Source organism: Hylobates moloch, unplaced genomic scaffold (assembly GCF_009828535.3).
Source record: "Hylobates moloch isolate HMO894 unplaced genomic scaffold, HMol_V3 SCAFFOLD_7, whole genome shotgun sequence".
NCBI lineage: Eukaryota > Metazoa > Chordata > Mammalia > Primates > Hylobatidae > Hylobates > Hylobates moloch.
The window spans coordinates 84,169,349-84,195,192 of NW_026652282.1; the positions used below are offsets into that span (position 1 = coordinate 84,169,349).

A 25,844-nucleotide genomic window follows, 5' to 3' on the forward strand; every position below is an offset into this window, starting at 1 on the left:
AAAAAAAAAAAAAAAAAAAAAAAAAAGTCCTTGTAGCACCTTTATGGGGAAAATCTAAACAGGAACTTGAAGCTTTTAGAGATGTTCATTTCCCCAGATTTCATGGATTTGCACTAGAGACTCCCAACAAGTAGGTCTATTTTAGGTCTATACTCCAGTCTACAAGGATTTGAAATAAGAGGAGAATCCAGTCAATACAACCTCTACTGTACTCACGGACTTGACTGCCAGCATATAACCGCTTCCCTCCCCATCTCATCTCTAGGTTCTCTTTGATCTCAAAAAGGTCAGGAACCCCTGGAATACTGTGCTGTACCTTACACAGAGCAGATACCCAGACTGACTGACTACATTTTAACCTTGGAATCAGCCCAGGCTAAATCTCTCCAGGTTGCAGATAATAACTGCAATAGAATGCCTTCTCAATCACAGAGTTGAATCTTATATAGCTTTTATTTCAGTGATCAAAAGAATGCAGTAAATGGAATCTACACTAATTAACATTAGGCATGCACCTCTATCTGAAACTGCTGTTAGCTTCTGATTGGCCTAAATCTTTATAACTTATTTAGGCACATCATTGAATTTTTTGTACCCTGATATACAGGGTAAGTTAATTTCTTCCTTGTGGCAGTCTAGTAATAAGAATTATGTTCACTGGCTAGATTCCTTTATAACTAAAGGCCTCTAGACTCTCAGGCTGCCTACCCTACCTTGAGACTATACTTAATACGGATATTTAAGCAAATCATCATATAGGAAAGGGAGATCATCAAGAAAACTGAAGTGTACGGTATAAACACTCTTACAGATATTTTTCTCCAGGATTGATAATCAAACACTAGATAAGGATACCAAATTATTCTTCCCCCACTTCTGCCCTTTCTGATAAACACAAGGATCTCCCCTGAAATCAGAAATGACTCCACACAAATGAGATTTTTACGTATGTGGTCCCACTATCAAAACTATAGGAAGCAGTTAATGGAGCTTTGAGAAAAGCATAGTCCCATGTACAGTAATATGCATCTAAATAGAATTTTCCATTCACCTGTCAATTATTTTCACAAGATTAGCATTAAAAAATACAAGCAAACATATGACCCTTAAGCTTCACACACAAAAAATTGGTCTTTGTTCATTCTCAGATGACAGGATGTCCCAAGAGTAACAAAAGATGGGAGCCAATCCTCTCATAGCTGTTTCTTCAATCATCCCATCAACAGCTCTTCATTTCTTGAACTACCTTCCTTTTCCAAAGAGGTAATGCTGAGATCAGTCAGAAAGGCTTTCTGAGAAAACTGGCTTGGATTTCTGGGTCTGTTCCAGTCGATTCAAGATGAACTGGCTTGTATCAATGAAGCGCTCAACGCAGTTCACAAAACAGGCCTCAGCCCGACTGTCCAACTTTGGCCCAGGCTTGTCCATGCACTTCTCCTGCTCAGGACAAGATACAGAATCACAAAGGGAACTTGGAAAGAAAAAGACGGTTGGGGGCAGGGGTCCCTTTTTGTTGCTTAGAGAAGAAAAACTTTACTTAAAAATACTATCTGATATGTTAATGATAGTTCACATTTGGCAGCTGACCAAGTATATAGCAATGTTCTCTAGCCTTACATTAAATTCTTACAACAATCCTATGGAACAGATACTATTATAAATCCTCATTTTACAAGGAGGAAAACTGTGGCACAGAGATACTTTGCCCAAAATCATAGGGCCAGAAAATGGCAGAGCTGGGATATTCCAGAGCAAGAAAATGGCAAAATACAAGTGAAGTAACCTTTCGATGAATTTGGTTGTAACTCCACAATGCTGTTTGCACTAAATGCCTTTAAGTTAACTACAGAATAAAAGGTTGAAAGGATAAATCATTACAGCAAGATATCCTAAAACCTACCAAAGAAGAAAAAAAATATGACTTGAAATTCTATAACCTTGTCTACTTAAGCTAGAGATTCTTGAATCCTGTCATGATGAATGGAAAATTGAATGCATTTTCCTAAAGGGTTCATAGCTTACAGTTTTGTTTTTTTTTTTTTTTTTTTGAGACAGAGTCTGGCTCTGTCACCCAGGCTGGAGTGCAGTGGCATGATCTCACTGTAACCTCCGCCAGGTTCAAGCCATTCTCGTGCCTCAGCTTCCTGAGTAGCTGAGATTACAGGCGGGTGCCACCCCGCCCAGATAATTTTTTCTATTTTTAGTAGAGACAGGGCTTCGCCGTGTTGCCCAGACTGGTCTCGAACTCCTGACCTCAAGTGATCCACCCGCCTCCCAAAGTGCTGGGATTACAGGCATGAGCTACCGCGCCCGGCAGCTTACAGATTCTTGCAATAGTACTTAACCACACGCCCTCCTGGCCCCAAAGTAACGAATCACAGATATTTTTAAAAAAGAATCAAAGCACTCTGGTCCAAGGCAGACCAGAGTTAAGTAAGCATCTGGTAGGTGTCATAGTCCAGCAATACTGTAAGTTTATGGGAAAGGGCCTATGGAAACCAATGACTGTACATAGTTCAAGTTAAGTGGTTCAAAAATTTCGTTCATTATTCTCTGCCATGTACACAAGCCTCAGACCCTCTAATTCCAAGGAAAATTATCCTTGGCCTCTGAATTCTATGAATTGTGTACATTAAGGGAAATCTGTCCTTGGCAAGCAGAACACGTTGTTGTCAAGCTGCAAATGCCTTCCACCCTTTTGCCAAAGTCCCCTCACAGGGCAGGCTCAATTCCTCAACCTTCAGACCCGAAACGGCTTGGTATTACACAACAATCCAACAAGAAAACAAATAAGTATGTACGTTGGAAGAGATTACACCACTTTTATAGTTAGTGGGCTGGAGCCACTCATTTCTCAGCGGAGAGGGTTAGAACTGGGTAATGAAGGTAAATCCCGAGGAGTCCAGGAATAGCAGATTCACTGATTCACTGACTCTCTGGGACTCGGGCTGCCAAAAATAAAATCCCAGTACTGGGGGCTCCGATCAGTCTTGGTGACCAGCACTAGGCAGCTTCAACCTCGGGTGCCTGAAAGTGCTGGGTGTCCAGTGGCATAAGTCTTCTTTGATACCCAGTCCTCTGCACCAACAAAGCCGAGGTCCGGAATGACAGTCCCCAGAGAAGCGGAGTCACCCTTCTCCCATCCGGCTAGGCCACAGGAACCTGAGAAAATCAAGGGTTGCTGCCAGGTGCCCGCCCCCTCCCCGAATCCCCGACGTTGTCGCGAGTCCCGCGGTACAAGGACAGAGGGAAAGTAGGTACAGTGTTCAGGTCCCAGCCCCAGGCTCCTCACCCAACAAAGTTCAGTCATCTGGTGCACCAGCTGCTGGAAGCGCTGCTTTTGAGTCTCTACCTCGATGAAATGCTGCAACTGCGGGTCCACTGCACCCAAACCCGCCGCGGAGGAAGAGGAGGAGGAATCCATCCCAGGGCGACCACGCTTGCAGAGACGAACTCCGCACCGACCTTCACGTGTCTCCGCGACGGAACCGGAACCACAACTCACTGCCTCTGGGACCGCCCCCGTGAGTGCACTGCGTCGGCGCGAGGCAGGTGCCCAACTCCACCCCGCCGCCTCCCACGCTTTGGCGCGGGTGCTTAGTTCCCGGAGTCGGCGGGTCCCACTCCCTGGACCCCGCAATCCCGTAACCCTGCAACCCTGCGGTTGCGCCCAGCCTTGCGCCTTGAGATCGCAGGGCTTATAGCCCAGAGCCGAGGTGCCGTTGAGATGTTATTCCAAAAAGAAAAGAAAGGAGAAAAGGAAGTTACTTCAGACCACGTGATCCATTCCGTGCTGGCCCAACAGCTCCGCCCCTGTCCACTTCCAAATTGGCCCGCGTTTTCTGAGCTACCAGAGTTGTGCACTGGGTCGGTTAGTTGGCTGGGTCGGTTAGTTGGCTATCCTGGGCCCCTGGTTTTCGTTTTTTGATGGAGTTTTCCTCTCCCGACGTAGGGAAATGAGGCTATGGCAGTTTGTGCCCAACTTTCAGATTCATTCAAATAACATTGCATGGCTGCTGTGACAGGCACTGTTTTGGCTTAATGCATCTCTGATTCAGAGGCAGGAGTTAACAAGAGGGCTTAAACCCGGAGGATCCTGTCGAGTTCTCAGTGTAGGAATATGCCAAACTAATGCCACACAGCAGCTTTCTGGAATACTGAGATAGGGCGCTTCAGGGAGGCTGCATGATTAATAGAGATATCAAAGACTTTCAAGCTTTCTGGTAATTTTATTTTATCAAAACACCCTCCCCTCCCATCTTTATGACACCATTTCATTCTTGCCAAATTCGGCCCACCCCCACACACACACCCCCAAGCTCTACCAAATGCCTACTCAAAGAGCTGTTGGACCCCTTTGTGCGGCTATTTACATCCTCCCTCCTAAAAAATGTTTTCATTGCAAATTCAGTCTGTCTTAATTCTCTCGGGAAATTTCAGGCACGATAATTTCTTGGCCTTTGCTCAGAAGCCACTATCCCAGGGAATCAAAGAAGAGGTGCATTCCCAGATGTAGAGAGGGACCTTTTTGTATTGAGTGGGAGCACAAAGGCTCCAGGGCTCGTAAGCTTGGGATTTCCTCTGAGAAAGTGAAATTGGGGCTTGTGGAGAAGAGAAGTAGAACCAAGAAGCTTATTGGCGAGCTCAGGATTCTTCATCCATGACATCTAGAATATTGCTTAGAAGAATTTTGAAAGTGGGACGCTCATCTGCTTTCTAAAACCAAAGAAAAAGTAAAGTATTAGAGTGGCTAGAATCCAGAATTCAAGGGAAATGCAATGAGTAAGCAGCAAATGTTTATTAAATATATGCTCTATGCCCAGTAGCATGCCCTGTCGATTACAAAAGGAAAAAAAAAAAAAAAAGAAATAGCAGCTCTCCATAAAGTCTTTGTGCACTTTTCATCTTTAGTAACTCAGGTTATTAGTGTGATAAGAACAATTTGCCAATTAAACTGACAATCACACTGATCAAAATTGAGGGCAAGTTCATTATGTAACTGTACACAACACATTCTTATTTTGGATCCTCAAGTGAAAAATGGCTACCAAACAAGTTCAAGTGGTTGGCAGAACAGAAATCCCATGTGATAATTTTTAGTGATTAATATTTCAAAACCACAGGCCGCATCACTGAGCAGGGATTCTGAGTACCTGGGACCTTTTTTTTACCACTGTCTGGTAACAAAAAGACTAAGGGGGGTTTTTTTTTTTTTTTTTTTTTTTGAGACAGAGTCTCACCCTGTTGTCCAGGCTGGAGTGCAGTGGTGTGAGCTCAGCTCACTGCCACCTCCCAGGTTCAAGCGATTCTCCTGCCTCAGCCTCCCAGGTAGCTGGGATTACAGGTGCACGCCATCACGCCCAGCTAATTTTCGTATTTTTAGTAGAGACCGGGTTTCACCATGTTGGTAAGACTAGTCTTGAACTCCTGACCTCAGGTGATTCACCCGCCTCAGCCTCCCAAAGTGCTGGTATTACAGGCGTGAGCCACCACGCCCGGCCTAAGACTAAGGTTCTTTTTGATGGCCATGGCCCATAAGCCCCCGAGGTATTTGGTATTTAGTGGTTCAGGGAACATTCATGCCAGAATGCTCTCAATCTGTCAGAACCAATGGTCATCAATTTCTTGATTCCTTGACTCAGTGATTCTTAAACTTAGCTGAGTATCAGAATTTCCTGGGAAGTTTAAAAAGAGATTTCTGGGTTCCACTTCAGGCATACCTAATCAGAATTTCTGGAGAAAAGACCCAGTAATCTGAATTTGTGTGTGTGTGTGTGTGTGTGTGTGTGACACAGTCTCGTTCTGTCACTCAGGCCAGAGTGCAGTGGTGGGATCTCGGCTCACTGCAACCTCCGCCTCCCGGGTTCAAGTGATTCTCCTGCCTCAGCCTCCTGAGTAGCTGTGATTACAGGCACACACCACCACACCTGGTTAATTTTTGTACTTTTAGTAGAGACAGGGTTTCACCATGTTGGCCAGAATGGTCTCGATCTCCTGACCACGTCATCCGCTTGCCTTGGCCTCCCAAACTGCTGGGATTACAGGCATGAGCCACCATGCCCAGCCAGTAATCTGCATTTTTAAGAGCTCCTTAGGGTTTCTGATATGCATCCAATTTTGACCACTGCTTTAAACAGGCTGTGGATAAAGTACCTGTCTGAAATCATTTTTAATTAGCAGAGTAAGAAGGTCCTGGTTGGGAGGGAGCATAGCCAATCACCCTTAATCCTGCATCACACAGAAGAAAGGAGTCCTTCCTTTCTGCACTTTCTCTGTGATCTGTCATTTGTTCAAGGGAAACGAGCCATGCTTGGATCCAGATACCCACTTTTCACCTCACCAAGAGGGCTCCAGATTCACATATGCACTTGTTGGACACTCTGAAAAGTTGAGCATTTATTTCCTACTAGAAATTTAGGTTGCCAAGGATCTACTGAAAAGTAGAGAAGGCATCTTGGGAAGAACTCAAGGTAAGAGGAGCAAAGCAGTTTAATAGTAATAGGACAGATTTCCTTATTTCCAAAATACCACACCTACCCACATACCCCACAATGCACCATATTAAAAAGCAAAACAAAACAAAGCAAACAAAAAAACCCACTACCTGTTTTAGTTCCCTTTCAAGCAGGAGGGTTTTTAAAAAAATCTCATTTAGCCGGACGCCGTTGCTCATGCCTGTAATCCCAGCACTTTGGGAGACAGAGGCAGGCGGATCACGAGGTCAGGAAATCGAGACCATCCTGGCTAACACAGTGAAACCCCGTCTCTACTAAAAATACAAAAAATTAGCCGGGCGTGGTGGTGGGCGCCTGTAGTCCCAGCTACTCGAGAGGCTGAGGCAGGAGAATGGTGTGAACCTGGGAGGCGGAGCTTGCAGTGAGCCGAGATCATGCCACTGCACTCCAGCCTGGGTGCCAGTGCAAGACTCGGTCTCAAAAAAAAAAAAAAATCTCATTTAGGACCCCAGCCAGAAATGGTTGGCAGCTAATAAAGTAGAAGAAAGGGCCAATGACACACAAAGGAATGAACAAACTTTCATAACTTTTCTTTTGTAATGCCCATTGACTTGTGTGAGTGCCTCTGGCTGCCTGCTTATGCTAGATGACATGGCCCCACAACACCTCACTCCCTAAAGCTGAGTTGGCATTGGAGTGTACTAATGACACTCTAGTGAGAATTGGAGTGGGCCTGGGAAAGCCTCTGGCCATCAGATGACCAAGGTGCAGGCCAAGGTCAGAGAATGCGTGCAAGGCCTGGCATGGTGGTTCACGCCTCTAATCCCAGCACTTTGGGAGGCCGAGGTGGGCGGATCACTTGAGGCCAGGAGTTCGAGATCAGCCTGGTCAACATCGCGAAATGCCATCTCTACTAAAAATACAAAATTGGCCAGGCGCGGTGGCTCACGCCTGTAATCCCAGCACTTTGGGAGGCCAAGGTGGGTGGATCACCTGAGGTCAGGAGTTCAAGACCTGCCTAGCCAACATGGTGAAACGCTGTCTCTACTAAAAATGCAAAAATTAGCTGGGCGCGGTGGCATGTGCCTGTAGTCCCAGCTACTCAGGAGGCTAAGGCAGGAGAATCACTTGAACCCAGGAGGCAGAGGTTGCAGTGAGCCAAAATCGCACCACTGCACTCCAGCCTGGGTGACAGAGCGAGACTGTGTCACCAAAAAAAAAAAAAAAATTAGCTCAGTGTGGTGGTGCACGCCTGTAATCCCAGCTACTTGGCAGGCTGAGACATGAGAATCGCTTGAATCTGGGAGGTGAAGTTTGCAGTAAGCCGAGATCGCGCCACTGTACTCCAACCTGGGTGAAAGAGACCTTGTTTCAAATTAAAAAAAAAAAAAAAGGAAAAAAAAGAGAATGTGTGCAGCTATCAGTCTGTGGCTGAATGGCCAGCTAAATGGGCAAGTAGATTCAAGGAAATAATTTAAGAGGTCATAATAAAGCACTTACCTCATGCCAACAACTGTACATGATGGTATATACCTTCTCTGAAGCCAGATGAGGCCTGTAGAGACGTAGGCCTTGGGCAATGTGTTCAGCAGTCTCACTGTTAGTAAATCTCTCATATGGCATCTTCCCCAGGGAGTAAATTTCCCACATCAAAACCCCTAGAAGATGAAAAACATTATTAAATTGGTTTGCAGTGTTTTTGGATAGCAGGGGTCCTAGTCTTCCTAGATCAACCTCAAAGATTAGAATCAGTTGGTTCCCCGCTCTGTGCTTTTTACATTTTGCCCAAATTTCTGCTATAGTACTGACCACGCTAGATGGAGATCAGGGTCGTACTAGTCTATTAACTCCTCTAGAAGAGAGACAGCATCTTATTTGTCTTTGTAGTTATAGGGTCTGGCAGAGTGCCTGGTACATAACCAGTATTCAGAAGCTGTTGAAAACTGAATGAATTGTTTTCCTTAATATGGTTTAAGTTCTAAAAAGGCAGAGATCATGTCCACTTTAGTTTTCATCCTCAGAAACCCCTGTGGTGGCTGACACACAGTAAGCACTCCCCAAGGATTGGATGAATGAAAGCAAGAACAATCTCTCTGTGGAGGTTGCAAAGTGTGAATTTTCCCATTGCATTTCTTATCCTTTGAGCTGTATAATCTGTGTAATCTTATCCACTTACCAAAAGCCCAAATGTCAGATTTGCTGCTGAACTTGCTATACATCAGGACTTCCGGTGGGGACCACCGGACTGGAAATTTGGAGCCTACTGAGCTTGTGTATTCATCATCCAAAACATACCTGCAAGGGATTCAGGACTTGTTGTCATTAGGATTTGGAGAGCTTGGAATTTGCTTACGTTTTCTTGGCACGGTCACAAGAGTGTCACAAACACACACAGCCTTCCTCAAAAGTCTCTTCTCCTCAACTAGTGTCTTCTACAAATGTTACTTTTAACGAATTTCCTGTTTTTGTATCTGATTGAGCTTTCCTGATTGGCAATATGGTTACAAGAAGGATGAAGTGAAATAAGATCTAGTAGGTACTCCCTTCCTCTTCTCTATCCACCTTTCCTTTCTCTGCTCTTCTCCTTCCCTTCCTTTTATCTGCAGTTGTCACTGGAAATTAGACTGATTAAGAAAGAAGGAGGAATGGAGTAAAGTCATCAGGATTAATAGATCAAGATAAGGTATTGGGGAAATAGATTGAAAAAAGAGGAGGTAGAGATAAAGGGAGAAAGGAAGGAAAGGGATATGACAATAAAACAAAAGGATGAAAGAGGTGGCTTAAATAACTCAGAGGAAGAAAAAGAATAGAAAGATCAGCAGAAAACACTAGAATGAGAAAAAAAAGAAAAGGATTAAAACTATAACACCTACCCATGTTTCATACTGTGCTATTTTTACTTCTGGAGGGAAAGATGAAAAAGGCACACTCACCTGGACAGGCCGAAATCAGATACTTTAACAACTCCTTGATCGTTTACCAAACAGTTTCGAGCTGCCTGTAGTGCAAACAGAGACCAGTGAGACTCCGTCCCCAGCACAGAGGTTAAAGGCACAAAGCTTCTGCTGACCAGTAGAATTAAGCCAGGGAAGCTTCATCTCCTTCGACTACAGACACCTTCCCACCTAACAGGAATCTGTTGATGCCACCAAGAAATCGTGATTCATTTCCACCACGTGGAAAGCAACCTACTGTGTAGTCCTAGGTAAAGCACTGAGGACATACAGAACGATTGCATTCTCATGGGCAATTCCACACCACCCCATTCCCTCACTGATATGCTGAAACAATTAAGGGAGAGGCTGGGTGCAGTGGCTCACGCCTGTAATCCTAACACTTTGGGAGGCCGAGGTGGGTGGATCACCTGAGGTCAGGAGTTCAAGACCAGTCTGGCCAACATGGCGATACCCCGTCTACTAAAAATACAAAAATTAGCTGGGCATGGTGGTGGGCGCCTATGATCCTAGCTACTTGGGAGGCTGAGGCAAGAGAATTGCTTGAACCTGGGAGGCGGAGTTTGCAGTGAGCCGAGATGGTGCCATTGCACCCTAGCCTGGGCAACAGAGCGAGACTCCATCTCAAAACAAAACAAAACAAAACAAAACAGACAAAAAAACAAAGAAAGGAGAATGAGAAGTAAGTTTGTTTTGCTTTCTGCTTTTCTGCCAGTGAGACTAGGACAATTTGAGCCTTGGCCTGACTGAAAGAAACAGGGGCGCAAACTCTGATTCTTACAGGGGCCAGGCAAGTTAAGTAAGAGTGAAGTGAAGTGGATGGAGATTGCAGGAAATGGAGAGTACATGCCTGGTCTAAAGGAAAGGAGGCGGTTCCTGAGAATGTGGACCTGGTATTTCCAGATGGTCTAGATTTTCAAGAGAAGCTGGAAATTCCAGGGTTTTTTTTTTTTTAAGCGAAATGTTTCTTTTTAAGGGTTTGCTAATTATTATATAACATAAAAAAAAACCCACACATGTGGGCCAAATGCATCCACAGGCCCCAGTATGTGACTCTGAAGGAACCAAATGATGGCCCCATGCCAGGAGCAGTCCCATTGGGAAGCACAGTCCCTTCTGTTGCAAATCCAGAATGGCCACTGAAAGACCCCACCATTTTCTTGTGGGTGGTAGGGGGTTGGGAGTGAGTGACTGCTCTGATTCCCACCACGGCAGACTTCATGGAGCCGAGGCTGGAGATATTTGATGGGGTCAGCACTGGGGCAGAGGCACACCTAACTTATAGTATTTTCTAGATAAAATTGAAATGATGGCACCAGAAGCCCCCCTCAACCATGTATGATATATCTTCCACTGCTACTTCCACCCCATCAGCCCTTGGTCCTAGGCCAATCCTTCTAAGGTCCCACCAGGTCTCGGTGAAGGAACTGCTTTGACTCCAGGTATTCCATGGCTTCACAGACATCCTTGCACATCTCCAGCAGCTGCTGAGTCTGGAAGCGGTGGCGCATCTCCCTCAGGTAGTTCAGGAGGCAGCCATTGGCCATGTATTCAGTGATGATGAAGATGGGGCGCTGCTTGGTGCAGACGCCATACAACTGCACCAGCTTCTCATGGGAAAGATTCCTACAGGAAAGGCAAGGAACTAGTCTTCCCCTTTTGGCTCTGCATACTAGCAATAAAGGGGCTGGGGAGGAAGGGGTTGACCTGGGAGTAGAGCATCAGATAAGGGGTCACACCAGAAAGTTTATTTTCCTCTTTCCCACCCTAAATCTCAAAAGTGCTTAATATGTGGAAGTAAGCAGGGATCTGGAGCCCACAAATTGAAAAAGAAACGAGTCCAGGAATGAAAGAACGCTAAGGCTAAATTAGAATCTGTCTTTCTCTTGAAAGTTTAATTTTCTACATCTACCCCCAAATGCTACTGAGATGGTACACACCCATGATCACCACTATTCTCAACCAATATCTAAGGCACAGAAACTATTATCTTAGCAGTTAGGACTACTGCCAGTTAAAGGTTAACTTCAGTCCCTCGTCCCAAACCTCTCTTACTGTAAGTCATCTTTAAGCCTCAGTGGGTTGTTGTGTGAATTCCTAGACTCCAGCAAATAGATTGAGAATTGAGTTTGGGCTATAACTCACATCATGACTTTGGCTTCTTCAATGAATTCATCTTCAGACATGGAGCCTTCTTTGATCATCTTGATGGCCACGTCATACTGGCCTCTCCATTTCCCATACTTCACTACCCCAAATTGTCCAGTCCCCAGCTCCTTCAAGAAGGTCAGGTCCTTTGGATCAATTTCCCATGATCCTAACAACAAAGTCTTGGTGTGATTCTTTGGGGTCATGAATGTATAATTCTTACAATAGATAAAAATCCCTACTGGGGTAGAAATAGGAAAACTAGTAAAAGGGAAATTTTTAGAAGTACTAATCTGTCTTTGCTTAAGTCAATCTCAGAAACAGGGGATTCACTGGTTAGAGGAATCTGGGAATTTTAGGTTCAAGGTGGCCATAAGGCAAGAAGATAGACTAAGCAACCTCCCCAAATCCCTTTATGATTATGTCAGTGATGGTAGTTAATGAACTCAGGGATAGTACTGAAAATTTTCCCACAATTAAAAATAAAAGACAAAAAGACCCAGGACAACGACAAAGCCCTTTATGAATCTGTGTTTTTGCAGTCCCAGTAGTAGCCACTAGAGGAAGAAAATCAGTGAATAACTTTTACTTGGATCTGTCTTGAGCGTCCTTGAGGCAGCTGCTGCAGAACAGTGTACCTCAAGGACACTCCCTAAGGCAAGGCCAGCAAAGGTAGTTTTTGCAACTGGCCAGTCCACCCTACCCCAGAGAAATAAGGAGTTACCATATCCCAGGCCTGCAGTGGAAGGTGCATTCTTGTTTTGTTGAGACACTGGATATTTGAGCCTGGATATGAGTCCTGAAACAGAGAGAGAGGTCATGCTGTTGGTGTGCTGTAGGAGGTGGGATGCCTCACATATCCTCACTTAAAGCCTCACACTTCCGGTGTGTATCTTTCTAGTACACTTTGAATCCCAGAAGACCTCCATGAACCCACATATTTCCAGAGGTTTCTCCTCTCACAAAATACTTTTCAGGGACAAAAAAGAGAAAATACTAATTGAAATACGCTGCCTAACTGAATATATTCCCACCTCCCAGCCCACGCTTAGCTCACATCCTACCTTCTTGATGAAGCTGTTCCCCCATATCCATGCCCTCACTAATCTCTCAGTTTTTAGGAATTTTACAGTGCTTAGAAACTTTCTTCTGATATTGTCTAACCTGTATGTTCTTTGAGGACAAGGACCTCGACTCAGAATGTTCCTGTGTTCTCCTCTAGAACTGAGGAAATCGCTGAGTACACAGTAGGAACTCGATGAATACTTGCTGATGAATCAGTCACCAGCCTCTTTTGTGTCTTCTCTTAACACTGAGCATCAATCACCAAATAAAGAGTCAGTCCCTGTTGGGTGTAGGTCTGCCTCTGACCACCTCTTTACCAGCTTCTAGCCAGTATCACAGGGATTTCCTTTCACAGCGAATTCACACTGTCCTGTGAGGCGGATTCTTCCTCTTATCACCTTGTCCTGCATTGCTTATCCTGGTGTCTGTGACTCCCTTCTCAGTTGCCCCGGCACTCACCTGCAGAGTTGTGCTGATGGTAGTTAATGAGCTCAGGGATGGTGCTGAAAAGGTGCTTCTCAGCCAGGTAATACTGGCTCTGAGGTGTGGAACACACAACATAATGACGTATCACCCCTTGAGGGTCCCTGAAGAAGTGGATGCTTAGTCAGTAACTTGGGCACAAAGGTCAACAGAACCCAGGAAGTGAAGTGAGATGAGTTTTGAGTTTCAGAGACAGAGGAAGTGGGACGGGCACACCATCAAGGAGCTATTAGGAGGGTACCCCTGTTCTTTATCCTCGGGGCCTTGGAATAGTGGCACTCACCCTGTGGATTTAGCAAACACAGACACTGTATATTTGCCAGCTTTGCTGGAGTCTCTGACAATGAAACCTCCTTCTTTCCCCTGAAACAACGAAAAAGAAGCTGTCTGTAGGAGGAAGTGGTGCTCACACCTGCATCCCACCTGCCCAAACTTGAGAGAGAAAATAGAACAACCCCTGATTTTACTGCCAAGTTCCACGCTTGAGCTACAGCCTCATTGCTTTTAATATTAAAAGGTGCAGGCCGGGCGTGGTGGCTCATGCCTGTAATCCCAGCACTTTGGGAGGCCGAGGTGGGCGGATCACCTGAGGTCAGGAGTTCGAGACCAGCCTGGCCAACATGGTGAAACCCTGTCTCTGCCAAAAATACAAAAATTAGTCGGGTGTGGTGGCATGTGCCTGTAATCCCAGCTACTTGGGAGGCTGAGGTAGGAGAATCGCTTGAACCCGGGAGGCGGAGGTTGCAGTGAGCCCAGATCACGCCACTGCACTCCAGCCTGGGTGACAGACCGAGGGTCCGTCTCAGAAAAACAAAAACAAAAAAAATGGTGTAATTGGGACCTCAGACAACGGCAGCTTTGACACTGCCTTGCCCAAAGGTGGGGAGCAGAACAGGCCCTCAGTTCAAGATCCTCACTTATGCAAGGAGAATGCTGTGTGCTAGTGGTTCCACACTTACCTCTTGCTTTAGCAGTTGCTCAGCCTGACTCCGAGTCATGTGTTTGGAATACCACCTGTGAAGGGAGAGTGCTGCTTGAGTGGCTCCTGGTCATAAGCAGATTGGAGGTTATAGCACCCTCCAGGGCTTGTCCATGTCGGTGATTCAGTCAACTCACTCAAACCCTATCTACTGAGCATCTGTCATGTGCATAGCACACTGTATCCCTTTCCCAAACCCAGGTTGGCATTGAAGATTCATGGAAATGGAGAGTAGCAGGCAAAGGCAGGCAGCAGGGAGTTGCAGGGAAGAGATCAGGGACTAGGGCACTTGAGAACAATCCACTTCCATGATTAGGGAGGAAAGGACAACAGTAGCAGTTTGACATTTTAATTCTTTCATCAGGTCGTCAACTCCTTTTTCTTTGAGTGTGATTCTTCTGGATTTGAGGGCATGGTGACCTCTCCAGCTCTCGTAAGTGGAGGGTGTTTGGGGGGTAAAGGTAAGACAGACACACTAATTTGAGGTGGTGGCATCATCTGATTCAGATGGCACTAATTTTAATATATATCTTGAAATAAAAAATATGTTGAAACCATAAAAAAGTGTATATATATATATATACACTTGTGTATGTATACATATGTATACATAATATACCTATATATACACCAGTGTATGTATACATATGTATACATATATACACTTGTGTGTGTTATATATATACATATATATAAATATATATGTGTGTATGTGTATATATATACATATATAAATATATATGTGTATGTGTGTATATATATATATATATAGAGAGAGAGAGAGAGAGAGAGAGAGAGAATGAGAGTTCCTCCTGGAAGATTGTGGACTGACATAAACATACTTACTCATACATTTCTATGGAGTCTTCTGCTTCAGTGACATAGTTACTAGGGATGTAGCCTTCCTGCCTGTGAAGGAGACAATGTGGCAGTTCATCCAGCACCTCCCCACCCTCCAGGAGACAGATTCATGTGCCCACATCCCTGAGCTCAGAACAAATTTCAAATGGAGGTATATGTATCATGCACCTCCCTCAAAGACAACCATGTCTCGGATGCATGGTTAGGCAGTGAGCCAGTGAGGTGCAGAGCTTCTGCACATGTCGCATTGGTTATATGTGCCCAACAATAGAGGCTCAGAGAGGTGGCAGAGGCAATGTATAGGGAGCTGCACGCTGGGAAGTACTTGGAGGATGAGCATGTTCAGTTTGGTGTGGGAAGAACAGTCTCTGATGAGGATGCTGATCAGGGGAATTATGCCGCAGCACTTTTCACGTGTAGGGAGTGGGCAGGCACCAGGCTCAGGAAGGGCTGGTGTGGACTCACCCATTTTTATCTCGTGCTCGCCACCATGGTAAGTTGCTTTCCTCCAAGATAAAATATTCATCACCCTTCCGCAGCTGTAGATCATTTGCATTCATTGGCATGTAATCATAAAGGGCCACAACCTTTTTCAGCTCACTTGTGGAGACTGGTGCTCCTGCTGGCTCAGGCGGTAGTGGCTTTTTCAAGATCTATGTAGTTAGGTGAAAAGGTAGGAGGGTTTGTCAAGATACCAAGCACTCTTCTCTTCTCTCCCAACTCCCTGGCTTACTCAAGACACCCAAATCAGGCATAATAAAATATTACTCAGCAGTCATTCAACAACCATTTTTAAGCACCAGTGCAGGAGTTCTCAGCCTTGCATGCATATAAAGACCATCTATGGAGCTTTTAAATTCCAATGTACTTTGGGAAGCCAAGGCGGGCAGATCAGTTGAGGCCAGGAGTTCGAGACCAGCCTGGCCAACATGACGAAACCCTATCTCTACTAAAAATGCAAAAATTAGCTGGGCACAGTAGTATGTGCGTATAGCCCCAGCTACTCAGGAGGCTGAGGCAGTAGAATCACATGAACCCAGGAGGTGGAGGTTGCAGTGAGCCAAGACCACGCCACCGCACTCCAGCCTGGGTGACAGAGCGAGACTGTCTCAAAAACAAACAAACAAACAAACAAACAAAAAAACCAATTCCAATACCCAGTCAGTCTCCTCACAGACCAATTACATCAAAATCAAACTCTCAGGAATGTGACCTAAACATTACTATTTTTAAAGTTCACTAGACAAAAACAATTTATAGCTAAGGTCAGGAAACTGGCTTGGCACTAAACTTGTACATGAATCTACTAAGTGGCTCAGAACCTTGGTTTCCTTCTTTGTAAAATGAATATAATAATACCTGCTCTACTTACTTACAATATGTGAGAAAGGGCTTTCTAGACCTCAAGAAGGAATCAAAAAAAAAAAAAAAGCTTCTAAAATGTTGGTGATAGGTGGTGTTAGTGCTAAGTGTTGAGTATGTTGGTATTAAGCGTAAAATTCTTCTAACTTTACTGTATGTTTGAAAATACTTTCCAGCTGGGCACGGTGGGTCACACCTGTAATCCCAGCACTTTAGGAGGCCGAGGCGGGTGAATCACGAGGTCAGGAGTTCGAGACCAGCCTGACCAACATGGTGAAACCCCTGTCTCTACTAAAAATACAAAAATTAGCTGGGTGTGGTGGCGCGTGCCTGTAATCCCAGCTACTCCAGAGGCTGAGACAGGAGAATCACTTGAACCTGGGAGGCAGAGGTTGCAGTGAGCTGAGATCATGCCATTACACTCGAGCCTGGGCGACAGAGCGAGACTCCGTGTCAAAAAAAACAAAAACAAAAACAAAACAAAACAACAACAACAAAAACTTTCCATTAAAAAAATCAGGCTTTGTTCTAAACAGGTGATTGGATTACATGGTTGCTGAGAGCCTTCTATCTTTCCATTGAGGTGGAAATCCTAATTAGAAGAACAAATCCCTCATCTTAGCAAGAATACCAATTAACACTGCCAAGTCCCAGGGTAATTCTAAGACTCTGGTGTGTTCTCAGGGTTTGACTATAAATTTCCATTTAAGCAGTGGCAGCACCCAGTTTCCCTGTATACCTGGTCCTCCTCAGGCGTTGGGGGAAGAGGCTTTTTTGTCTTCCGGTGAGAACTCCCAGGTTTTAAGCCTGCAAAACAAGAAGCCAGTGATGATATGGAATGCACTTTAGGAAAGGGCCCAAGGACAGGTTTGGTCAGGGACTTTGCCGTCCATATTGAGTGCCTTTAGGCAAGTTAGAAAAAGTAGCTAGGCATGCCAGGTCACATAGCTCGGAGAGCAGATTACCAGCTGGATTTCAGCCCCCATGTACCTCCTCCCTCCCCCAGGACCCTTTGTTTAGCACCCAAAATGTACAACCTTATGCTATGTGCCTGGGCTTGACAGACCCCTGGGAGAGTGATGGAAACAGAGTCAAAGGAGGAAGAAATTATATCGATCAGATCGCTTACTTCCATTCCTGTTCTCCAAAATTTGGCAGCCCATGGCATTTTTGGCTGTCTGAGAGCAGCAGAGATACTGCCCATCGATCCAGAAGCAAGGGTGGTATTTCTGAACCAGATCACTGTTGTACCGGATTACTGTAGCAGGAAAGAAGAGAGAGATCACATCTGACATGGAGGAGAAGCCACCGTTTGCATGTTTTCCTCCTTGAGCTTAGTGGTGAACTTCAAACAACTGTCCCCTCCTTGGACACCCTGAAGGAGAGCAGATCACAGGACCAGTTGGCTCACATGACTGGCCTGCCTGACTGTGCCCTGGTCCCAGACAGTTCCTGTGCAGTTTTCTTTAGTGGTCTGTGATGAGGAGTATCTCCCAATCAACAAGATAAGACTATCGGATGGCTTGAGAGCCCAATAACAGAAATATGTTATCTATGTTTTCCCAGTAGCCATTACAATCTTCCTGTAAGGCAGGTGTTCATCGTGGTACTTGTTTCCCAGATAAGGGAAACAATGTGCCCAAGCCAATCTCCCCAGCTTTTAATACTGATTTCTCAGTTCCTTGAATGATCTTTTAGGGATAATTAGCCTTAGTGAGAACTTCTGCATGAGGCTTTCTGTATAGAATAGTCAACAGAGCTGATCTCAAGGGCAAATGAAGGTGACTTTGCCTCTAGAATCAACATGATTTGAATCTTCCTAGGGCCACTGAGGTAGACTGAGCTCATTGTCAGAGGTAACACAGCAGCTTCACTTCCCTCATGGAGTTGTGAGGCCCAAAAGATCTCTCAGAGTAAAAGTATTTTGCAAAGAATAGAGTGGATGCAGAGAGGAGGAATTAGTATTGGTGTTTATAATACTACGGCATGTCAAAAACCTTAACATGAAGTCAATTAGAAAAGTTGGCCAGCGCGGTGGCTCATGCCTGTAATCCCAGCACTTTGGGAGGCCGAGGCGTGTGGATCATGAGGTCAGGAGTTCAAGACCAGCCTGGCCAAGATGGTGAAACCCCGTCTCCATTAAAAGTACAAAAATTACAGCGCGCCTGTAATCCCAGCTACTTGGGAGGCTGAGGCAAGAGAATCGCTTGAACCTGGCGGGCGGAGGTTGCAGTGAGCCGAGATCACGCCACTGCACTCCAGCCTGGGTGACAGCATGAGACTCTGTCTCAAGAAAAAAAAAAAAAAAAAGTCATCCAGGGTTCATAGTGTCAGATAACTGAGAGAAGCAAAGACAATTGAAATAACTGACAGCAGCAAACACTGGAGCAAAGACCCAGGCTGGTCCAAGAACACGCACATTTGAGATCATACACATTTCATTATTTACGGCTAAGAAGAATCCTGCATAATATTATTATTATTATTATTATTATTATTATTATTATCATTATTGGAGATGGTGTCTTCCTGTGTTTCCCAGGCAGGCCTTGAATTCCTGGACTCAAGCAGTCCTCCTACCTCAGCTTCCCAAATACCTGGGACTACAAGCACTCACCACCAGGTCCAGTGGCTGGCATAACTTTTTTAAAAAAGACAAAAACAGAACAAAACCTTCCACTGTAGAAGACAACTAAAATTCAGCTGGGTGTGGTGGCTTACGCCTGTAATCCCAGCACTTTGGGAGGCAGAGGTGAGTGGATCACCTGAGGTCAGGAGTTCAAGACCAGCCTGACCAATATGATGAAACTCTGTCTCTACTAAAAATACAAAAATTAGCCGGGCATGGTGGCATGCACCTATAATCCCTACTATTCGGGAGGCTGAGACAGGAGAATCACTTGAACCCAGGAGCAGAGGTTGCAGTGAACTGGGATGGTGCCATTGTGCTCCAGCCTGGCCAACAGGAACGAAACTCCAACTCAAAAAAAAAAAAAAAGAAAAGAAAAAAGAAAAAGAAACAACTCAAATCCTTAAGGGCTTGCTAGTCACACTTCACTCAAGGCTTTGCGGGAAAGCCTAAAAGCTTCTAGTAGTTGGTGCATTTTGCAGGCAAATGAACAAAAGTTCTTTTTTTTAAAGAGCCATTTTGATGCTTTTCTCCACATAGATTTGAAAATTTCAAACCATTCTCCTCTGCCCACCCTCACCCTGACTTTTTCAGCACTCCTCTTCACCAATGTACCAAGGACAGAATGGTGAGAGCTGTTCAGACATAGGATTTTTTTTTTTGAGACAGCGATTCTTCTGCCAGGCCAATGAGTGGACTACAACCTCGTCCCGGCTAACCTCTACCTTTACTTGGCCAGGCTGGTCTTGAACTCCTGACCTCGTGATTCACCCCCCCCCCCCCAAAGTGTTGAGATTACAGGCGTGAGCCACCACGCCCGGCCCAAAAGGGAATTTTAAAACAATAATAAAGCCAACCCAAAGTCTTTCTGCCTTCCGTTATTACTAAGCACTGGTAGTTGTGAACAATGTCATTGATACTCCTCCCTGCCAGGATTGATTACTCCTACCACATTCACACTCTGGCGCCTCCCCCCATGCCACTCCCTGTCACCTAGAGATTTGAAGACCCTCAGGTTTGCTCTGTCTTCTGCAGGGCTGGGCACCAGTAGACATGCCAAAGGATACCTAATCAACAATTAGCCACTCTAATAAACTAAGCTTGCTAATATGATAATGAGGGGAAATAAGGCTTCTTGCCTTCTCCACCCCTAAGCACACTCATTAAGAAACCTCCCTACATTCTCAAATAATGTCTGTCTCTTAAGAGGTCCCTTGAAGATGACACCCCTTCTTTTGCTGGCTAATCCAAAGCTGGTATTTCCAGCTACTTAGGAGAGTTTTGCAAAAGCAGGGTGTCCAAGTGGGAGGGCTGGGGGAGACTGCTTGCTTCACCAATGCACATTCCCCTATTGGGAAGCACCAATGGTTAGTACACATTCTCCAAGAGCTCGATGGGCTGGTCTTTTCTATCCATATTTATGAGGTTAATGTCTAAAATTCTGTTTCAGGCAAACATGAATCATTCCTTTCCATACTGTTTGTAGGAGATTTGTCAATGCCATTCTCTTATTCATTTTGGCGAGGTCAGGTCATTTGCCTACTTTTGAATTTGCGATTAGGATAGGTTCTGTTGAGCTTGACCAAACAAAGATTCAAGAATAAGTATAGGCAAATATTTGTGGTGCTGGAACATAGAAGGGCCCACTGCCATATTTAAGGAAATGGAAAGAGAGAGTCTGTGGCTAAGCCCTTAGGAATACAATCTTTGCATGGCAAGCACCACTGAGAAAATGTGGCAGCTGTATATGAGGTATCTGAGGCTGTGCTTTTAAAATTGAGGTACAGGCCTGGTGCAGTGGCTCACGCCTTGGGAGGCCGAGGCGGGCGGATCACTTGAGGTCAGGCATTTGAGACCAGCCTGGCTAACATGGTGAAATCCCGTCTCTACTAAAAATACAAAAATTAGCTGGGCGTGGTGGTGAGTGCCTGTAATCCCAGCTACTCGGGAAGCTGAGGCGGGAGAATCGCTTGAACGCAGGAGGCGGAGTTTGCAGTGAGACGAGATTGTGCCACTGCACTCCAGCCTGCATGATAGAGCAAGACTCTCTGTCTCAAAATAAATAAAAATAAATAAATAAAATTGAGGTATAATTTACATATAATAAAGTGCACAGATCTAATGTGTAGAGCAAACCATATTTTTCCACACTCATTTAACCTCCTTGAGATCCAGCACCTCATGCCTCTCCAGTCAGTATCTCTGCAAAGGTAGCCAGTATTCTCATGAGGTCCCCTTTTCATGTCAATGATTTCTTATTGGTGCATTTTACCCAAGAGTAGGATAATAAAAACATAAAAACAAACAAGAAAAAACAAAAAGAGTGGAATAACATTATTACTTTGTGGCTCCTAGGGTAACTCACTATTGACATTGGCAGCACCTGGGACTGTCCTGGGATTGTTCGGACTTGCACCTAAATCTCCCAGCAATCATGATATTTGTCGGAAGGTGCCTACTTTTTGGCTCCTGTTGTTAGCCCAGGACAGTTCAACAAGACTATACCCAGGTGGAACTACTGGGAAAAAAAATGCCTTTGGTGAAACATAAGGGAAGAGAAGGCAAAGATGTGCCTAGCCACACTCCCTGATCACACTGATGACCCAGCTGAAGTGATGGTGTTTCTGTTTATTTATTTTGGCTTTATTTTAGCCTGTTGTGAATTTACTTAGCTAATGAACTTTAAAAGCAGCACATAATCAAGATTGTAAGGTTAACATCTGAGTTAAGAAACCAAGCTCGGCTGGGCATAGTGGCTCACGCCTGTAATCCCAGCACACTGGGAGGCCGAGGCAGGTGGATCACCTGAGGTCAGGAGTTCAAGACCAGCCTGGCCAACATGATGAAACCCTGTCTCTACGAAAGATACAAAAATTAGCCGGGCATGATGGTGCATGCCTGTAGTCCCAGCTACTCGGGAGACTGAGGGAGGAGAATCGCTTGAACCTAGGAGGCGGCGGTTGCAGTTAGCCAACACCACGTCACTCTCCAGCCTGGGCAACAGAGTGAGACTCCATCTCAAGAAAAAAAAAAAAAAAGAAAAAAAGAAAGCTCACAAGCTCACAAGCTGGATATCCTTATCTTCGGTCATTACTCACCCTTGAATATAGTGGACATTCAATAAATATTTGTTGGGCCAGGCGTGGCGGCTCATGCTTTAATCCCAGCACTTTGGGAGGCAGAGGCGGGTGGATCACCTGAGGTCAGGAGTTTGAGACGAGCCTGGCCATCGTGGTGAAACCCTGTTTCTACTAAAATACAAAAATTAGCTGGGCATGGTGGCAGGCGCCTGTCATCCCAACTACTCAGGAGGCTGAGGCGGGAGAATCGCTTGAACTTGGGAGGCGGAGGTTGCAGTGAGCCGAGATCGTGCCATTGCACTCCAGCCTGGGTGACAAGAGTGAAACTCCATCTCAAAATAAATAAATAAATAAATAAATAAATAAATAAATAAATAAATAAATATTTGTTGGACTAAACTACGACTGGTTTTGAAATTAGTATATGAAGTGTAAAGAAGTTACCAACTTGAGCATGCCAGTTTCTCCCTTATTTCTCCTTCAGCTAGTCTGCCTTGCATTCCCCCATTCCCAGACTAAAACCTAGCCATTTATCGATGTGGAGCCCAAGCTGGTGGTGATTGTTTATTCCCACAGATAAATCAGTTAACGCAACTATTGATCCCTTTCTGTGTGCAAGGCACTGTATGAGGCATTGTGGAGAGAACTAAAGAAGTACAAGTATATATGTCCTGCAGAGCTCCTATCCCAGTCTCTGCAAATATTTCTGTGGCTGGAGATAGTATATTGGTTCAGGACATGGAGTCTGGAGCCTGAATTCAAAGCCTGACCCTGCCATTTACTAACTGAGGGCCTTTGGGCAAGTTACTTAACCTCTCTGTGCCTCAGCTTTCTTATCTGTAAAATGGGGATGAAAAGATAACTGCCTCATATGGTTAATACAAAGTTAATATATGTAAAGAACTTAAAGAAGAGCCTGTATCACAATAAGCAGTATTAAAGAGTTTGCTCATTTTGTAGCCCCAGGGTTAAAGCAGACCCCTTATCTTAAAATATGCCAAGAACTGAACTGTGTAATGCAGGATATCACCTATTTGTAATATTCAACATAGCTTTACTATAGAATATTTTGCAACCAAGTACATGTGAAATTTCTGGACTTGGAAACCAAGCAGCGCAAAACTATGTAATGAGCTTGGGCTTTGGAGTCATACAGACACAGGGATGTGATAAGAATCCAGGCTCCACCACTCACTGTGTGCCCATGAGCAAGTTACATAACATCTTTGAGCTTCAGTTTCCTCATCTGTAAATAGGGGAATAATACATACTTCTTAAGGCTACTGCAAAGATCAAATAAGTAATACATTTGAAGCACTTGACACAGAGCCTGCTACATAGTAAGTGCTCATTAAGTGTTAGTTATCATTGTTGTTTTTAGTCCAAGGTTGTTGTGAAAATTAAATGAGATATTATATACAAGGTATTTAGCTCAATGTCTGGCACATAGCAATAATTGAATAGATGATTCTTCATCTTCGTTCCTCCTGTTCCCTTTCAGTTCGAAAGACTTGGCTGATATAATTTTGACCAACCAAACTTGCATTCAAGGGAGTGTACAAGGCTGGTATAGCCAGCCAGTGAGTATCAGAATCTAAATGTTTATTAAGACAAAGGGCTGTCATGCAATAACCCAACCATACCATTATCAGTCTGCCATCCTTCCTGTTTCTCTAGGCAGCCTTTCCTGATGTCAACTCAACCAGTTAATCTCTCAGTCACTTGACATGTGGCTATATATACACGCAAATATGTGTGCATGCATCCTGTGCTGCAAGCATTTACAGTCAAGTTTATCTGAACACACTGTATGGTTGACGTGAAATGCTGAAACTGTTCAAGTTTAGGTCCTCACAAAGCAAGGAATATAAAATATTTCCTTGAGAAATATTTATCTACAACAAAGAGATGTACAGTGCTTTCGCATACAGTGATTTACAGTTTTCCATGTGCTTTTACACGTATTATTACTTCATTTGATCCTTACAACAACCCCAGAGGTAGGTGTGGCATGAATTACCATTATTCTCCTTTGAAAAGAAGAAACTGAGCATCAAAGAAGCTTGTTGGCCTTCTTGCCAGAAATCACCCAGTTTGTAAGTGGTAAAAGAGGGCTTGAAACCAGGTTCTCTGACTCTGACTTCAAGCACTCTAATACATCATCTATTTAATTTTTTGGAGCCAGGTATTTTATACTTAGGATTCTAAATATTGCATAACCATTGAATGCCACACCACCCTTGTATTCAGTGCAATAAAGGGACTTTTTTTTTTTAATAAATAGAGAAATGGAGATGACTAAAATTACAAAATTGCACTAGAGAGATAGTGATAGAACTGGGAAACTCTTAGTCTAATATTTTATCTTTTATTCATATGATGGAATACTAAGCTCAATTGTATTACTAATATTGGAACAAAATACAAACTTTCCTTTGTTTCTTTTTCTATTGTCTTTCTTTCCTCCCTCATCCCCTTCCTTCTTTCCTCCCTCATCCCCTTCCTTCTTTCCTCCCTCATCCCCTTCCTTCTTTCCTCCCTCATCCCCTTCCTTCTTTCCTCCCTCATCCCCTTCCTTCTTTCCTTGCTTCCTTCCTTCCCGTCTCCCTCTTCCCCTCCCTCTTTCTTTTCTCCCCTTCTATCCATTTTTTTCTTCTTTTCTCTCTACATTTCTCCTTTCTCTTTCTTTCTCGTTTCTTTCTTCCTTCTTTCCTTTTCCTCCCATCTATCTCCTCTTCCTTCCTTTCCTTCTTCTTTTGGAAACATTTATTTTCCAAATAATTCTCACCATTTTTGAGCTGGTGAATCCACCGCTTCCTTAGTTCTTCAGTTGGGGAGAAGACGTAGAGAGGCCCTTCATCATATACAACCTGGGTCAATGAAAACACAGACTTCAGCAGTTAGGATTCAGAAAAAAGGAGAAAGACCTTGAAGGTACTAATCTTAGGGGACAATTTGTATATTTATTATAGAAAACAAAGAAAGGCAGAATCTTCAGTCAGCAGTGGTGTTCAGGTTATGTGAACTATCTGAAGGATTCCTGAACTCTTCATATCTAGGAATGTAGCATTTAAAAGCTCTTAGAATTTTTCATACTCTTAGGTCCTCCTGACTTGTGTTTCAATTCGTGCATAAACTTATGTTATAAGGTCTCCGTCTGCCCTTGCTGGAGATAACATTGTTGTTTATCCAACAAAGGGTATTTTATCTTATTATTAAATTCTGACTTTGTATAGAAGGGAATTGAAGTGATAATCTATATAAATTAAGTCTTGATTAGTACATAGGGGTTATTCACTTGGATAATATGGAGTAAAATTTTAATTCATGGCTAATTGCCTCCACTTCCACTACCTAGTGGCCTCCCCTCTCCAATATTAGTCAAAATAAATCAAATTTGGAACTACAAACCTACTTCAAATAGAGTAAGGTATATAATAAGCAGTATCATCAAGTCAAATAGTATTTTTTAAACCATGTATAAGGCATCATGCTAGGTGTTACGAAGATGCATGAAATATATAAGATGTGGTTCCAACCCGCACAGAGTTTATAGACATCACATAATAAATTCTAAAGTCAAATATAAATTAATTTAAAATTATCTGCTGTTCAGCATCGTTCACTAGTGCAGCCAAACAATGTCATCTTGTTGAAAGGCATTGGTAGTAAAAACTGTGCCTGGAATACCCCTCTTTCAAAGGTTTTGTAGCTTTGATATAGTGAGGGACACGAACAAGATCCTTTTACATTTTTCTTTTTGCTTGTTAGTCTTGCTGTGCTCATAAATCCATGACAGAAAGCCCCCTCCCCTGAGACTTTCCACTT

General features: G+C 44.1%; 2 protein-coding genes across 3 annotated transcripts in view; both read right to left on the reverse strand.

Annotated features, from left to right (window-relative positions):
- Nucleotides 1-34: 34 nt before the first annotated feature.
- Nucleotides 35-3,502, reverse strand: TIMM8A (translocase of inner mitochondrial membrane 8A). Of its 2 annotated transcripts, none has more exons than XM_032757278.2 (2): nucleotides 3,293-3,502; nucleotides 35-1,437 (listed from the first exon to the last, which is right to left on the reverse strand). In XM_032757278.2, exons 1-2 carry the CDS (start codon nucleotides 3,422-3,424, stop codon nucleotides 1,276-1,278), a joined length of 294 nt encoding a protein of 97 aa, XP_032613169.1. In that variant the 5' UTR covers nucleotides 3,425-3,502; the 3' UTR covers nucleotides 35-1,275. The 2 variants fall into 2 exon arrangements, with proteins under 2 accessions (XP_032613169.1, XP_032613170.1); XM_032757279.2 differs by having other exon boundaries at nucleotides 35-3,162.
- A 707-nt stretch (nucleotides 3,503-4,209) lies between these two features.
- Nucleotides 4,210-25,844, reverse strand: part of BTK (Bruton tyrosine kinase) — a 42,466-nt gene continuing 20,831 nt past the window's right edge. The window contains exons 5-19 of the mRNA XM_032757280.2: nucleotides 24,805-24,886; nucleotides 17,437-17,565; nucleotides 17,047-17,114; nucleotides 15,411-15,598; nucleotides 14,931-14,993; nucleotides 14,065-14,119; nucleotides 13,389-13,468; nucleotides 13,082-13,209; nucleotides 12,282-12,356; nucleotides 11,555-11,726; nucleotides 10,819-11,035; nucleotides 9,389-9,453; nucleotides 8,632-8,750; nucleotides 7,956-8,113; nucleotides 4,210-4,716 (exon numbers count right to left, since the gene is read on the reverse strand). Of these exons, the coding sequence (XP_032613171.1) occupies nucleotides 4,645-4,716; nucleotides 7,956-8,113; nucleotides 8,632-8,750; nucleotides 9,389-9,453; nucleotides 10,819-11,035; nucleotides 11,555-11,726; nucleotides 12,282-12,356; nucleotides 13,082-13,209; nucleotides 13,389-13,468; nucleotides 14,065-14,119; nucleotides 14,931-14,993; nucleotides 15,411-15,598; nucleotides 17,047-17,114; nucleotides 17,437-17,565; nucleotides 24,805-24,886 (1,671 nt within the window). The 3' untranslated portion in view covers nucleotides 4,210-4,644. The remainder of the gene's footprint in view (nucleotides 4,717-7,955; nucleotides 8,114-8,631; nucleotides 8,751-9,388; nucleotides 9,454-10,818; nucleotides 11,036-11,554; nucleotides 11,727-12,281; nucleotides 12,357-13,081; nucleotides 13,210-13,388; nucleotides 13,469-14,064; nucleotides 14,120-14,930; nucleotides 14,994-15,410; nucleotides 15,599-17,046; nucleotides 17,115-17,436; nucleotides 17,566-24,804; nucleotides 24,887-25,844) is intronic.